Below are 15,287 nucleotides of genomic sequence, written 5' to 3'. Positions count from 1 at the left end.
CCCAGTTTTTAATTGGCATTCTGTGCTTTTTAAGACCAATTAGTTGACTAGTAGTTCAGACGACTTACTGAAAATGTGTAGTTTTGCACATCCCTGAATGATTCACAGATGCATTTTGTGGACTTTATTTGATGAAATGATGACTCACATTCTGACATCTGTTCGTCACAGCCGTAGCGTAGCTATCTTTGCAGTGCCTCTCAGTGTTCGTGCAATCAGACGGAATGTGGAATCTATCCCATCATTCAATGCCATATGCACAAGCTCCCAGTCTTCTATCTCTACTGTGTCTTCACTGTCAGGACCAACTGAATGTTCCTTTTTACAGACAAGCACAACACCTCTTTCTATACTTTTTTTTTTCAAGTAGGCAGTTGATTTTATATCCTGTAAGACTCACAGTAAAGCTGGCTTCTGGGAAGTCAGCATAAAATGGTAGAAACCTCTAAAAGCCTAGTCGTCCATCATAGTCAGTCAGTTCCCCCCAGTCATAGCATTTTTGAGAGCTCATTCATTAGAAATGCTTGTCATTGCTCTTATCTGTGTTTGATGTATGATAAGGCAACCTCAGGTAGAAGTGATTACATTGTCCCTCAGAAAAATTCAATCTATCTGGATGCAACAGGCCAGCTGTGAACAGGTAATGTTCAGGTAGAGATAATGTGAACGATTGAAGTCTTAACCTCTGAGGTATAATGCATAGACACAAACAAAGTTTTTCCTTAATAACTTTTTCTCTCAAATCCATATAATCCATGATCTTCCTACTCAGTTAAACTGGTGAAATTTAACTTTGCATTTTAAAAAAGAACTCTGATGGGAACAAATCATAGCTCGTTAATTATGTATAATGCATTCTCGATGTTAACCTCGTTGGTGATCTTTATGCCAATACGTCCACCCTACTGTTATGACGATGACTGTCATATCTGCTTTGATTTTGAGCAGGTGCTTATTTCATAGATATAGATTCTCTCTTCTGACCTCCGTTTAAAGATCGTGTTGCCGCAGACTTTTAATTTATCTGGAGCTTTGCCCAGCTCAGCAGTGTTTTTTCCTTCTGGAGGGTTTTTTGAATATGTTGTAATGTATCCTCTTGCCAATAAATCTGATTCATAAAATCCAGCACTTTTTGGAGTGTTATGGAAACTATGCTCAATAGTCTTTTGTCACATTTTGTATGTTTTTTCCAGATCCAGTGTAACAACTTTTATGAGCAATAATATCTAGAATTTTGTATTTGCAGCAGAACTGCAACAACTCATGTACAATCAATTTGACCAGGACAGAATGGTTGGGTGTCATTTTTTGTTTTGTTTTGTTTTTAAATATACCATAATTAATCTTTGATGTCATTTTATATGTAATGTAAATAATGCTATTTTATATGAACAATAACTTCAGTGTAAATAATATTATTCTAAATCAGTGTGCTTCTAGTTTACTACAGTACTATTTACACAGGTTATTTAAACTGTTAAGCTAAAGAGTTTTTTTGTTGTTGTTGTTTTGTTTTTTTCGCTGATTTTTATATTTCAGCCATATTTGCATACAATGTTTTATTTATTATATAGTCTTTGTTTTGCAGATTGTTTAAAGAACCACATTGAACAAAGTCAAATAATCCAAAAGATAATCTGCAGAATAATAAATTGTCAAAATAATTGTTTTTTGCAGCCCTAAATTGCATTTTTTGTTTATTTTTTTAGCTCTAGTTTTTTAAAACACCAGATATTACTCAAGAGGCTTAAAGACTGTAAATAAATTAGAGGAAAGGAAAAAAGAACAGCATTGCTCTGATATACTGTGGCCCAGCTTGCAACCTAATTTCAACTAATTACCATCAGTCATCAGGCACAATGAGTTCTCAAAGCAGAGGATTTACTAAAAACTATGCTGTTTCCTTTAGTTTTTCATTTTCTAGCAGCTAGTGTGTGTTTTTTGTCTCCCTGTTATGTCTTGTTTTTACTTCACTCTTGGTTGCCATAAACATCTTTTTATGTCTGTGACCTCATTTAAAATACAGAGAGACTGATCTTGTTTGATTATAGATGTATTCTTTATGAAGATAAGTCATTATTGCATTGATATAATTTCTTGGATTTTTAAAATCTAATTCTTTGTATCCTCTTATAGTGACCTTACAGCTGTCTGTGCTTTACTGTACACCCCTCATGTCCATGTTGAGAAGCCCTAGGGTCTATCAGCATCTGTATCTGAGACCATCACTGGCTTTCCTCCTTGGCAAACCCCCACTCACATTGCTGATCACAAAGGCTTACATTGTTCCTGACATTTGCTGCAGTGCTCCACATTTGAATTTCCTCCCAAGCATGTGTTGACTTTTTGAGAGGGGGTGAGTAAGAGATATCGGAGAAACATCAAATGAATGCCTCTGTATGGACAATAGCATGAATTATGAGTGTAGTCGTCCTCAGGGGCAAAACATCCCGCAAATTATGTTTAGCATGATTTGCCATTGTGCACATCCCACGGGGGGTTTCTTATGGCTATGACGACACTCTCTGTGGCCTCGGTGGGTTGTCCATAACAAGAGTTGCAGAGGACCTCCCGCCACTTACCTAGAGCTTTGTTTTTGTTGTTCAGACTGTGTTTATCTAAGGCATTTTAATGTTTTTCATTCTGTTATCTGATTGATTATACTAAAACTCCTTTCTGTGACCCTGAAATAAATTTCTGTGGTGTGCATCTATGTGTCAACCCTGGCATGATAAAAATTGGCATATGTCTCTCTGGAGAGTCAGGTAAGCTATGACTGTATCTTCTTTGCAGCAGCGTCTAGACAGCAAAGAGAAATCAAATTAAAAACACAAATTCCTAACAGCGTGCCGCATTTCCACTGATTTTGACAAAGTCGGGTGTGACGCGTCTTGATGGGCCCCCTTGCCCCTCCCAAAAAGATGAAGGTCTTCCATTCAGTTGCGTGTGACAAAAGAAATCGCGACTTGCTACAGAAGCAGCAGAGGCATATTTTAAGACACAAAGAAAGCGCTCTCTTTTTCAGTCACAAAGCACAGAGGAACATCCAACAAGAACACAAGAGCACTAGAAGCTTGGAGGATCAGTGCGCTTTCTTCAGCTGGAGAATACTGTGAAGCATTTGATCTGAATATGTAACCGGAGCACTGTTGGAGAGTGTATCTGGAGTTCCAACCACAGAACATTTGTGTGGGGGATAAACTGTACATGGGCGAGTGGAGGAGTTTGACTGTGCATGTTTTGTCTGCTCAGAGATTTTCTCTCGTCTCTGCTCTTTATATTTTGATTTCATAGTTCAGCTCCCCTCAGGTGAGCGAGATGAAGTGTTAATGGAGAGCATGTGGAACCCTGGTGATGTCCCATCAGTCCACAGGCCCGGCTCACTCAGGAGAGCATCAGTCCTACTAATCAGCAGCGAGAGCAACGCACATGGAAAGCTGCCATCCTTACCTCCCCAATACTAGGGTCATTTCATCCCCAGCAGGGCTTCCTCATATGGAACCTCATTTCTCCTCTGGATTTCTCATCTGTACCTGACTGGGCCCAGATACTCCACACCCCCACTCTCTCTGCTGAGCTTTAAAGTCCTGCTGTATAACCCAAAAATTTTACACTTGATTTGTAACCGTGCCTCCTTCTGTGGACATGAACAAAAATCGACTTTTGATATTATGGTAATTCGGTAGCAGGAGTTGCTTTTTGTCGTAAAGAGTGCACTCTCGCCGCTTTTTCTCCCTCAGGGTGCCAGCATTGGTGAGGAGCCAGTGCCCTGATCTGGAACTTTCTATGTGCATGCAGTGTAGTAGAATGGATACAAAAAAAGATCACTCACAACAATCAACAGGGTTGGGCAAAATCTATCTATTCTTTGACTTTTTCTTTTAGATTTAAATTCAAATTAATTGTGTATCCACTTTCTTACATGCAAATTCAAATTGCATTTCTGCATCTTTTTTTGCTACCTCAATTAAAATTCAGGAGCTTGAGTGCAATTTAGAATTCAGTGGCACACAACCCAAATCAGGGTTCAATGAAAAGGATTTTTTCTATTAAATTATTACTTGCCCTGCCAATATTTTCACTGGCCCTGCCACAATAAATAAAATAGTTGCTATTATCATTGGTAAATAAGCTTATATGACAATAAAATGTTTAGATACCAATTAAATTTTACAATTCTCAATTCTAATTTTGATTCCACAGCAAAAACAACTATAGCCTAACAAATATACAATTCAAACATTATTAAAGACAAGTGAGCAGTAAATAAATAAGCACAAATGAACAAATTACAAGCTATAGCACAGCTGAATATATAGAACAAAGATACAAATGAAATGATGCTTTAGGAAAAACAGCGGACTGGCTGAATGAGACGCAGATTCACTCTCTGACAGCTGGTGGCGCTTATGGAACAGTAGAAATATAGCGTTTCCTTGGCTACAGCTGTAAACAAAGCAGCACTGAGCTTATTAACACTACTTTAACTTTTGTATGTATTTGTCTGTTCAAGCGCAAGAATGCGCTGAAAGAAACTCAATTCGGTGTTCGTGCGTTGTCAGAGACATGTCTCTCTGTGTGCGCACTGTACACACAAAACACAGCGCGTGAGTACTGAATGGAGTTGTCTTTCACGTCTTGCTTGAATGCTTTAAAATCACTTGAATTTTTAAATTAGCAAGGCTTAAAAACACATGCAAATGATAAACTTTCGTTGACGACACAGCAGTGACAAATTAGTCAACTGTCCCGAGCGTTTTTCACGCTGTCCCCGGATGTACAGAATGCAAGAGTTGAAAAGTCTCCATCCACTTTGTTTTTTTCAAGCACATTTGTGGGCACGGTGTGAAGTAAAATAGTTATGACATAACTTTCAAGGCAGTGGAAACTCTGAGCAGTTCTAAAAGAGACCAGCTCCAGCACGAGAACCGTGACCATGTTTGTGCCTGCCTGATACCCTGGTTGTTGGCCTAAACCGAAGTATGTGCAGGAGATGTCTGCTCAAGTCTCTGCAGGGACACAGAAATGGATTACCCAACGAGTCTGCGTTTTGCCTGCTTTCTTTCCTACGTGGTTTGTGTTCCAAGCTTGACAATACGAACAATACTGGCAGCAATTCAATGGATTTATTTGTACCAGAGCAGGTTCCATGTTCGGCAGCCGTGTTCATTTTGTTTTCCCGAATGTGTCTTCGCTTGTCATAAAACGCTGGTCTCTGACTCACATTCCATTAAGAGGCTTTTCTGGAAAAGCGTATGAAGTGCAGAGAGAACTAAAGCAGCAAAAGTGTTTGAATAGAGCAGAAGAGTCAATAGACATCTGAATAGACTGTAACTCTCTCTCATTACACTGCCTGATTAAACAACGAGAAAATGTTCACGATGAATCAGGCTTATTGTAAAGAGCCTCCAGTGCCTTCCCTCTCTTCCTTTCTCACTCTCAGAGCAGTCTTTGAAAGTGGGATAAATTGTGGAGTAATATAAACAGAGGATTGGTCTCTCCTGGAGCAGACAATGATTGAATACGAGGGCCCCTGCGTCGGGAAGTGGGTTAAGTCAAGGAGTTATTAAGAAGACGGCTGGAAATGACAGCGATGCCAAATGGAGCCAGTGGCTTGGGATGGGTTTGAAGCCAGGATGAGTTTTCAGGATAAGAGCTGGATTTAAATAAATTGACTTTCCCTTCCCGTGACTAAAACGGATTGTTGTTGAGAGTTTTGGGGCCAAAGCGAGCGGTAAACATTTATTAGAAATCCATAGCCTTGGAACAAACAACACGGCTCCTCTCGTTTTCCTCTGCATGCTTCACAAAGCCCCATCGTCGTGACTTTCAATCCCAGTTACGTAATCCATTAACCACCTGTAAAGCTCGCTGAGGAAATTGCCTCCAATTGGTCAACAAGCTTTTTAAGGATGTCACACGGACATCTCTTTTAATTCTGTTTAAGAAGCCGCTGCGCCCGGGATGAGTGCAGATGTGGAAAGTCACAGCGATGCCCTATTAACTAAGTGAGCGAGTCACAAGATGCACACTACGTAGTCATCAATCTCTCCTCCCGGTAAGCACATTCTAATTTACAACCACAAGCTGTGGCTTTACAGCCTAGTTTCGCCTTCATAGCTTTGTGCTGAAAACGTGTCAGGATTTTAAGCATGGCATAAATCAAACTGTGGCATTCTCCTTTAGTTATTTTAGTGTTTTATATCCTAATGTCGGGTGCACAGAGAGGTGATTGGTTTTGGGTGGGTGTGTGTGCAATGGTTTTAGGTTGTGTTAGCTAGATGTGTGTTTGTGTGCACGATAGTGTGTGTGTGTGTGTGTGTGTGTGTGTGTGTGAGCGAAAGAGAAAGAGACTGTTCATCTGACAGGCCGTGAGTGTTGTTTGGCATGCGCTCTCTCTGGGTGTGTGGGACTACTGGAACAACAGCTTAGTTTTCAGTGCACTCCTGTTGGATTGTTAAGAATAGACTGTCCCTGCTAGCATTGCTCTTTTTCTTCCCTGGTGACTAGTGTTTGCAGACCACCTGTGCTGTAGAGAAGGGGGACAAATAGAGAAATTCAGATGGAAATATAGCTGTTGCATGCTGTGTTTTGAGTGTATTCTGTACAACCACTCTCAACAGAAAGGATTAGGTATGGTCAAGCCAGTAGTTTAGATTGCTACTTGTACGACATGACTATTTGTGTATGTTTGTTTAGTTTGTATGTGTATATATATATATATATATATATATATATATATATATATAGTATATATATTGTGGGAATTTTTGAAAGATAAAATGATAATCACATTACCTTGATGACAAGAAAATCCAAAGTGCATACATTTGCAAGGTATAAAAATGCATGTACATAAAAAAAAGCAGAGATCACTCAAGGGGTTGGTTAGCCTATTCACGCTGACCCTGGGTCAACAGACCATCCTTATTGTTGAGCTCTGGTATGTATACAGATAAAAAAGATTTTTCTTTTTTTTTCTAAAGAAGCCTATCTTTACAGGTCGTGGCTTGTAATATTGCACACTCAATAACTGCAGCGTTGCTAATCGCATGTATTGTCCCCAAAAAAAACATTGCTTAGATACATATATGATCAGCTTTCCTTGTGGATTGTTAAGAATAGACTGTCCCTGCTAGCATTGCTCTTTTTCTTCCCTGGTGACTAGTGTTTGCAGACCACCTGTGCTGTAGAGAAGGGGGACAAATAGAGAAATTCAGATGGAAATATAGCTGTTGCATGCTGTGTTTTGAGTGTATTCTGTACAACCACTCTCAACAGAAAGGATTAGGTATGGTCAAGCCAGTAGTTTAGATTGCTACTTGTACGACATGACTATTTGTGGCTGGAAGCCAGCCGCCCCTGACAGTGGCATCAATATCACGTCTGGAAGCCACAGGCGGGGAAGAAATTTCTGCTGCACATTTCACAACTCCCATTGATACTTTCAGCAGTTGCCATGACAGCAATGTGCAGTGGTTTTAATGGAAGTGATTTTGTTAATATAAAATTGAGCCGTGGCCGTAACATCTCTCCCACGGTGCAGCAGGTCTCCATTTATCACAGGTGAAAATGCAGCACTTCAGGATCCCAGCTCCACCCCTCTCTGTGCACTCTTATTAGGACAAAAGAAGAGCAAATAAAATGAAACAGTCTTAGGATCCATGATGTGTCCCAATTAAGACACAATCAGAGCACATCTCAGCAGTGCAGTGGCTCTTTCCCTACCCACCGGCTTGAAAGAGCAGAAGGTTTTCTTTTCTACAGTGGCATGCATCTTTGATTGCTTGTTGAGCTCCTGTGCCATATGCATATCCAGAGATCTGTCACTTTGTTTATTTGAAGTAGAACCTGATTATGTCTGTTTTCTCCTTTTGGATGTTGAAACAATGTGTTAGAGAAGATGACAGTTATCTACAGATACTTTAACTGTCTCATAGTACAGGGGTTTTCAATCTGAAGGGCCACAGGGCTGCAAGGCCATTTCACTGGAATTTTTTTTTTTTTTTTACAAAATATATATCATTAGGGCTGTCAAATTTTGTGTTAATGTAATTTTTATGATTTTAATTTACAGTTTCATTAATCATGATACTAATCATGATTATTGTATTCTGTTGTTTTTAGCCATAAGAATTAAAAAACGAATCTATACTAAAAGCTATGGAACGGTATTTATTGTGAAAAGTGGTATACAAATTCATTTGAATTAAACTGAAAATTTTAAAATCTTTTCATGCTTATACAGGAGGCATATGTTATGGTCGTTGGCATAAAAGTTTGAAAACTCCTGTCGTAGCACTTTTCATATTGTTCTGTGATTTAGAATAAAAACTGTGCTGGTGTAGAGAAAAGTTAGGCCAATAGAGCATCTTTTCCTTCAGGTTTATGCAGCGTCAGTTACAGGAGCAAAGCGTGTGTTTTCTTGACAGTGACAGAGTAGCACTTGCAGTCTGCCATGCTTCTCCTCCCCATCTCCCCTTGTTTCAAAATGAAATAAATAAAGAGAGGGGGAAAAAAGAACATCTGAACACCAATCAGAAAAATACACCTGTTCCTGTGGGCCACGCTGATGATGTCATCACCCACCTCTTTCCATCTCCCGGGAAGGCTGCAGTGTCCTCCACAGGGAATCCTGGCACGGAGGTGTGAGACAAACGAATGATCTAGGCAATATTTATCTCACTTATGGCCATCCAACACATTGCTGCCGAGCAAATCTTGCCCACTTTCTCATAATTCCATGCTGATTTCTGTCCCAACACAAATCCTGTGTGACTAAGAAGACTGGCTCATCGTACTCGCTACGCTCAGGTTCCATCTCGCCCCTCCGTGGTGCGTTATCAGAAGCGGCACAGATCACACACAGTGAGTGTTTCGTAGGAGTCGTGGCCTGGGCGGATGTCTTGGCAGATTCTCGGCTGAGTTGATTAGCTGAGCGTTCACAGATACAGCTGCCACACTGTGTGGTAATAAGAACAACATCCCCAAGCCATGCACCATTATTCTGATTACGACGGTATTCTAGCTATGACAATGTGGTAATTAGAGGATCTGCATGCTTCGATGAGTCTTCATCACCGCTCAGCCCCCAAGATATTCCTCATCTCTGGCTGAAGGCTAATAAGCACCCAAGCAGTTAAGAGCCTGAGGAGGAAGACACCTGTGCACATGGAATGGCAGGCTCATTTAGGGACCAACAACTGATGGAAGACAGTGGTCTTCCATCTGACATTGACAATTCAAGGGTTTGTTCACACAAAAATAAAAATGGTCATTTACTCACCCTTGTGTCATTTCAAACCTGTAAGACTTTTTCTGTGGAATGTAGAAGATATTTCAGTTTTGGACAACTGATACATTTCTCAAAATATCTTCTTTTGTGTTCTGCAGAAGAAAGAAAACCATACAGGTTTGGAACGACATGAAGGTAAGGAAATCACAGTTTTCATTTTGGCTGAACTAGCCCTTTAATCTTTCTTTCATCTGCAGAACACAAGATATATTTTGAGATTTTTATTTATTTTTTAGTAAACAATGAAATCAGTGGGGTCCAGTATTCCAGTATGGACCCCATTCACTTTCATTGTATTGACCCCCCCAAAAAACGTTTGTGTTTAAACATTCTTCAATAAGATTGAAAGTCATACAGGTTTGGAATGACATGAGGGTGATTACATGTTCTATTTATTTTTATTTTTTTTGTGATTTATGAAACATTGAAAAGCACAAGTTAACAGTTTAATTGGTCTGAAACACTGCCTTGTAAAATTTACTGCATTAGCATATAGAGACATTATAATACATACATATTCATACATATAGACATTATAATACATACATATTCAACTGATTCAGAATCAAACTGAAAAGAGAACTGAATCAAAATCAGATTGTACACAGCCATAGAATTGTTACATTCATTCAAACAATAGATTGTTTATGGCGACTCCACTGAAAGGGCTTTGATTGACACTGCTACGTTAACTACAACTAGCAGCGTATGAAAGAAGAGACAGCTAAAATATCACTCGTCTGTCTCTTCTCACTGAGATAAAGACCATGAAGACTATACAGTCCCTCCATGTCCAGCACTGTGCCCTCTCATATGACAACCTGTCAGTCTGTTTGATGCAAAGCCCTAGTTCTAATATCACATCACTCAATCAAACATGGCGATGCAGAAATCGGTCCTCTTCGCTACCTAAATTAGATTGTCAGTCCACGCAATCCTCTTCATACGTGATTATGCTCAACCTTGTCACACTTTAATTGCAACCTCTTGATTGCAGGCTAGCAAGAGAGATATGTTGCCTTATTCGTTTAATCAGTGAAAGTAGCACAGGTGTTCAAAAGCTGTACGTGAAGTTTCAAGCAGTCATCCTCACTCTTTGCCATCTTTCTTTCTGTTGAAATCTTCGAAGAGGTGTGGAGGTTCAGGAGAGGGGCATGCTTGATGTCTCAACAGTCCTCATCCATGGGGAGGACTTCATTAGAATCTAATTAGACGTGTGGTACACTTCCATTTGAATGGGAGTCACCGGCATGGAAAAGGGAAGTGTGATTTTCCAGTTGCTGGATGCTTAATGTTGTTTTAATTCTCCTCCCTGTTGCTACCAAATTTCCCTCACATCTGCTGTGTTTGCACACGATCAGTCTGCTGTTGAGAGTAATAGAGAAATCACCCCAGTGAGAGAGAGGCAGGAAAATTCCAGCTCCCTCTATATCTCTTCCCTTATGTTTGCTCTTTGCTCTTCCTCATCTGCAATTGGAGGAGCAGTTTTCCTGTGGCGGTTTTTATCTGCATTAATCTTGGTCTTGGTAAAAACATCCGCTTAATGAGTTTTACGTGATTGCAATCTGATTCTGTGCTTGCAGACTTGCACGATACACTGTAGACGATAAACAGCTGAACCAAGGATGGCCAAAAAGCAGGAAATAAAGTTCTCTCTCCAGCAGAATAGCTATTTTAATTTAATCTTTGAAACAGGAAGTGAGCACTGAGAGGAAGAAATGGTCAGCCCATTGTTCTGTAATGTCCTCCTCTGCTCCTCGGACACGATTCAATTTGCTCACACTGTCTTTATCTGCTCGTTATGTCACGAATGACTCATTCGCCAATGTGAAATGTGCGCTTGCTTTGAGAGAGAGAGAGAAGAGCTTTGCTCTTGGTTGCAGCATCAAACAAAGACACAGACTGATGAGACAGTCAGTGGACATTGACACTTAAAGACAACCCTTACCAAAAAGTAGTATACTTCAAGTTTATTTTATTAAGTAAAGTTCAAGTATATTTTTAAGTATACTTTATGTAGTAAGTATACAAATATCAGTGTACTAGTAGTATACTTGTAAGTGTACTATTTCAATACTCCTTGGGACTAAATTGGCCCACTTTCTAGTATATAAAAGTATGCTTTTAAGTAGGGCTGAACGAAAAATCGCATGCGATATTTAACGCGCATCTTGTCAGAAAAGCCGGTTCTGTAATCAGCGGTAAATCTCCATCACGTGCGTGCTTTCACATTGAACAGCATTAACTACACAGAGCCGTTGTTCTCTGACGAGCTGCGCAAAACCACGTGCATATTCGCACGATTTTTTGCGCAGCTCGTTTGGAAATTCTGTACAGAAGATGTGTACTAGCGCCCCCTACCGTATAACAATGAAAACACGGATTCTCGGAGCACAAGTATAGCTCAAATATATTTAGACTTTTTCTAAGTATAAGTCAAGTATACTTAAATGTCATTTTAAGTATATTTCTGAGAAGTACATAAAGCCCATGTCTGAGAAGTACATAAAATTAGACTGAAAGTATACTTTCCTATTTTTTAGTTTAAAAGAAATATACTAATAGCACACTTGAATAAACTTTTTTGTAAGGGAATATAACCATGATACATGATGAAATGGTGTATTTTTCCCCCCTGCTTCATTGTCTTTGCTTTTACTTTTTGTATCAAGACACTTTTTTTGGTGATCATTCCAGCTCGAAAAGCTCATTTCATTTCTAAACTGGAACTTCCTGAAATTCATGGCTTTGGTATAAGACCTTTAGTTAGAGTCAAGGCTTCTCTTCCTGCCACATGACTTCCCCCTCAGGACTGATAAAAGACTCAGTCAGCTGAAAATGAGCAGCTCTCCACACATCCGCCACCTGTCCAGGGAATGACTACCACCAGGAAGTGAAATAAGTCTGGCGCTGACTCGCTCAAGTCAATCAGACAGCACTTACTTGCAAGGTTAGAGTGAACATCGGTCACTTTAACACCTGAGAGCTAAAATACATCTACCACCTCTACAGGAATTCAACTGTGTTGGCCCACAAAGATATTGACTACACCTGCTAAACCAGAAAACCTCCATGCAACTCATTTGTCATTACATTTATGGATTATCAGATTGCATCAACAGCATTAGAGCATTTCAAAAGGAATACTATTGCAGGCCATGTTAGTGATGAAGTGCCTGGGATATAGATCAAAGAAAGGATGTTGAATTTGAGTGAGAGAGCTGAAGCATTGCATATTACTTGCTCTCCTGCTACTCAGTTGAAGTTTATATCAAACACTGACAGATACTCAATAGTGTTTTCTGACTTCTGGCTTAATATTACAGAGCACTTTGCCCTCACTTCTTTTCTTTTCTGGATGCCGTTCTGAAATTCAGCTTAAGTCTGAATGCTTTTAAAATGTACAGCTCTTACATGTTTTCTGTATCTGCAGGATGTCATTGAATGTCTTATAATGATTTGACTTGAAAAGTTGTAGGGTAAGATGATGTAGGATTTCCTCCGGGGTAAGATCTCCCACCACTTGACCACAGATGTCACTAAATATTAACACATTTTGTTGTTGTTTTTGAATGTTTTCGCTCTTAATATTCTTTCACTCAGTCTTTAATCTTCTGAACATCAACATTTGATTTATTCTTTCTAAAGAGTTTGTGAGGTTATCTTCTTGTCTTATTGTTATCATCATTTTATATATGCTATAAATACATCTCTAAATATGATCGTTTGGATACAATAAATGGATAAGAGAAAGGAAAACTTGAAATCGCATCATATGACCCCTTTAAAAGGGGCATCTTCCTCCATCTTACCCTGCTATACTTATTTGTTTATACACAAACATTAACAAATTTATTTGTTGTTCATTTATTCAATTGTACAGGCGTGCAGATCGGGATTCTGATGGTCATGTCAGCTTCAAGGACTTTGAAAATGTCATCAGCTATGGTTTGGCGAACATCTGCAGCTCCACACAAAATAAGAGTCTGGAAACTGCTTCTGAAAAAAATACATCAAACTAGATCTCCCATAAAACAACACGTATTCACATCCTTGGGAGTTTTCCCCCCTTCTTTTTGGCTTTTAATACAAAGCTTTGACAGTCAGGTGTTCACATTGACTCTTCAATAGATAATTGTTAGCAATTTAGAGAAAACCGTTTGGCCTTGTCTGTTGAAAGGCAGAGTAACCTCAAATGCTTGACACTTGGGTTTGATGATGAGTTTTGATGTTGTATCGATCCATTTGGACTGAGGCTGCACCACGTAATAGAGAAGCACACATTTTTATTGTGCAGTTGCCTTACAAACTACATTAAATTGAACCCAGCCTCTCAGGTTCTACTTCACTAGATGCGGGAACATATTCCCATCCCAGCTTTCTGATATTCTGTACTCTGTGTCTCTTAAAATGAATTCTGTGAGTTCTGTCACCCCATTTTATGGCAAGTAAGGGGTCGGATCTTTAAAATTCTCCTTCCTCGTTCAATTTCCATCTGCAAAATAGGCAGGTTGCCTCAAAATTGAATAGCACATTCAGATTCTGTTTTTGCAGAACTCCCTGCTAGCGACATACAGTATATTAAAAAGCCCAAGAGTACTCGTTCAGGGAGGATTTTATACAACTCGTCTTGTTACATGCGATTATAGAACTGTAAATACTTGTTTGTGTTTCGAGAGATTTGCTGCACTCCCATCTAAATAAAGATTAATTTGTTTTTGTAATCAGTCCTGAGTCTTCATCTGTATGACATGATGCTCACTCTATCCACAATCCATCAGGCGGCTCAGGAGGCATCAAGTAAGGAAATGGCCTTCGAGAGTTTTAATCAAATACGTGCTTAATCCACTCATAGGTTCATTTTCGGCAATGGTCCGCTGTTCAAATATAAACAGAGAGGTTCTAGTTTAATCTTCACCTTCCTCTTTGTAACTCGATTAAACGAATCCCCCAGTTTAGTTGCCGTATTGTGCTGTGGGAGAGAGCGTGCGACACCGTGAGCTAAACCCGTGCAAGGAAAGAAGGTAGAGCTGTCTTGCGACGTAGCTTCAATCTAAGCCTTGCCAACAGTGCAAAGAGCCGTAGATGAACACATTGTGTGCCTGTTGTTTATGCCAGCCATTTGAGGGAATAGACCGTGTTTCTTTGTGTTCTCAGTAGCTCTTTTTCTGCCGATGAGGATAGCTTTCTATTTTTCTCATTCGTTTTCATGCCATCGAGCTGCTATGAGCTGATAGCGAGAAAAATAATTCAACAATTGACAGTTGTGGACAAGACCAAATGCATTTGAAAATAATAATAGACACAGTCAATTTAATGTGAGCAACAACTATGTGTAATCAAGTTACAGTGGGCTGCATTTTTTACTTTGTGATTTACGTTAGCATTTTAAGTGGTACTTTGCAGTCTGGTTAACCCACACTGTGATGATATCAGTGCTGTACAATAAGCTGTTAATTATTTTCATGTTATGGCCATTAACAAATAAATAAATTACAAATAAAAACATAAAAAAAATAACATCAACCATTGTAAATGCAAGCATCACAACATTATAATGTACAGTATGGAAAATATTCATTTTGACATTTGCTAAAGATGTATTTTTATTTTATGTATTTTTAAAGATTAACTTTCACACACATATATATATATATATATATATATATATATATAAATTCTGATTAAATAACATCTCTAATATCAGCCAATAACCAATGCAGAGTTTCACAACATAATGGCTAAAGATGTGCATAATTTAAATGTCTACATTAAGGCTGTCACAATATCAGTTCACTACAATTATTGTGGCCAAAAGAATTCACTAGCAATATTATTGTGATATCTATATAAATTTGACACAAAGAGACCCATAATAATGCTATCAACCGAATTTATACAAGTGTAAGGAGGTGGAGACATAGTTTGAAACAATAACTGTACAGAATCGTAAACAAATAATTTAATGTTATTAAAATAACATAAAAAAAAA

General features: G+C 39.0%; 1 protein-coding gene across 2 annotated transcripts in view; it reads left to right on the top strand.

Moving 5' to 3' along the window:
* The window catches only part of LOC107751799 (EF-hand calcium-binding domain-containing protein 11-like), a 53,737-nt gene extending 39,753 nt beyond the window's left edge, over nt 1–13,984 (top strand). For both annotated transcript variants that reach the window (XM_016567569.1, XM_016567568.1), the window contains one exon: nt 13,179–13,984. In XM_016567569.1, the coding sequence (XP_016423055.1) occupies nt 13,179–13,317 (139 nt within the window). In that variant the 3' untranslated portion in view covers nt 13,318–13,984. The remainder of the gene's footprint in view (nt 1–13,178) is intronic.
* Nucleotides 13,985–15,287: the final 1,303 nt, after the last annotated feature.

Source organism: Sinocyclocheilus rhinocerous, unplaced genomic scaffold (assembly GCF_001515625.1).
Source record: "Sinocyclocheilus rhinocerous isolate Xijiao unplaced genomic scaffold, SAMN03320098_v1.1 scaffold993, whole genome shotgun sequence".
NCBI classification, from domain to species: domain Eukaryota; kingdom Metazoa; phylum Chordata; class Actinopteri; order Cypriniformes; family Cyprinidae; genus Sinocyclocheilus; species Sinocyclocheilus rhinocerous.
Note: the sequence above shows the minus strand (reverse complement) of the source record. Positions and strands in the feature narration are given on the sequence as shown.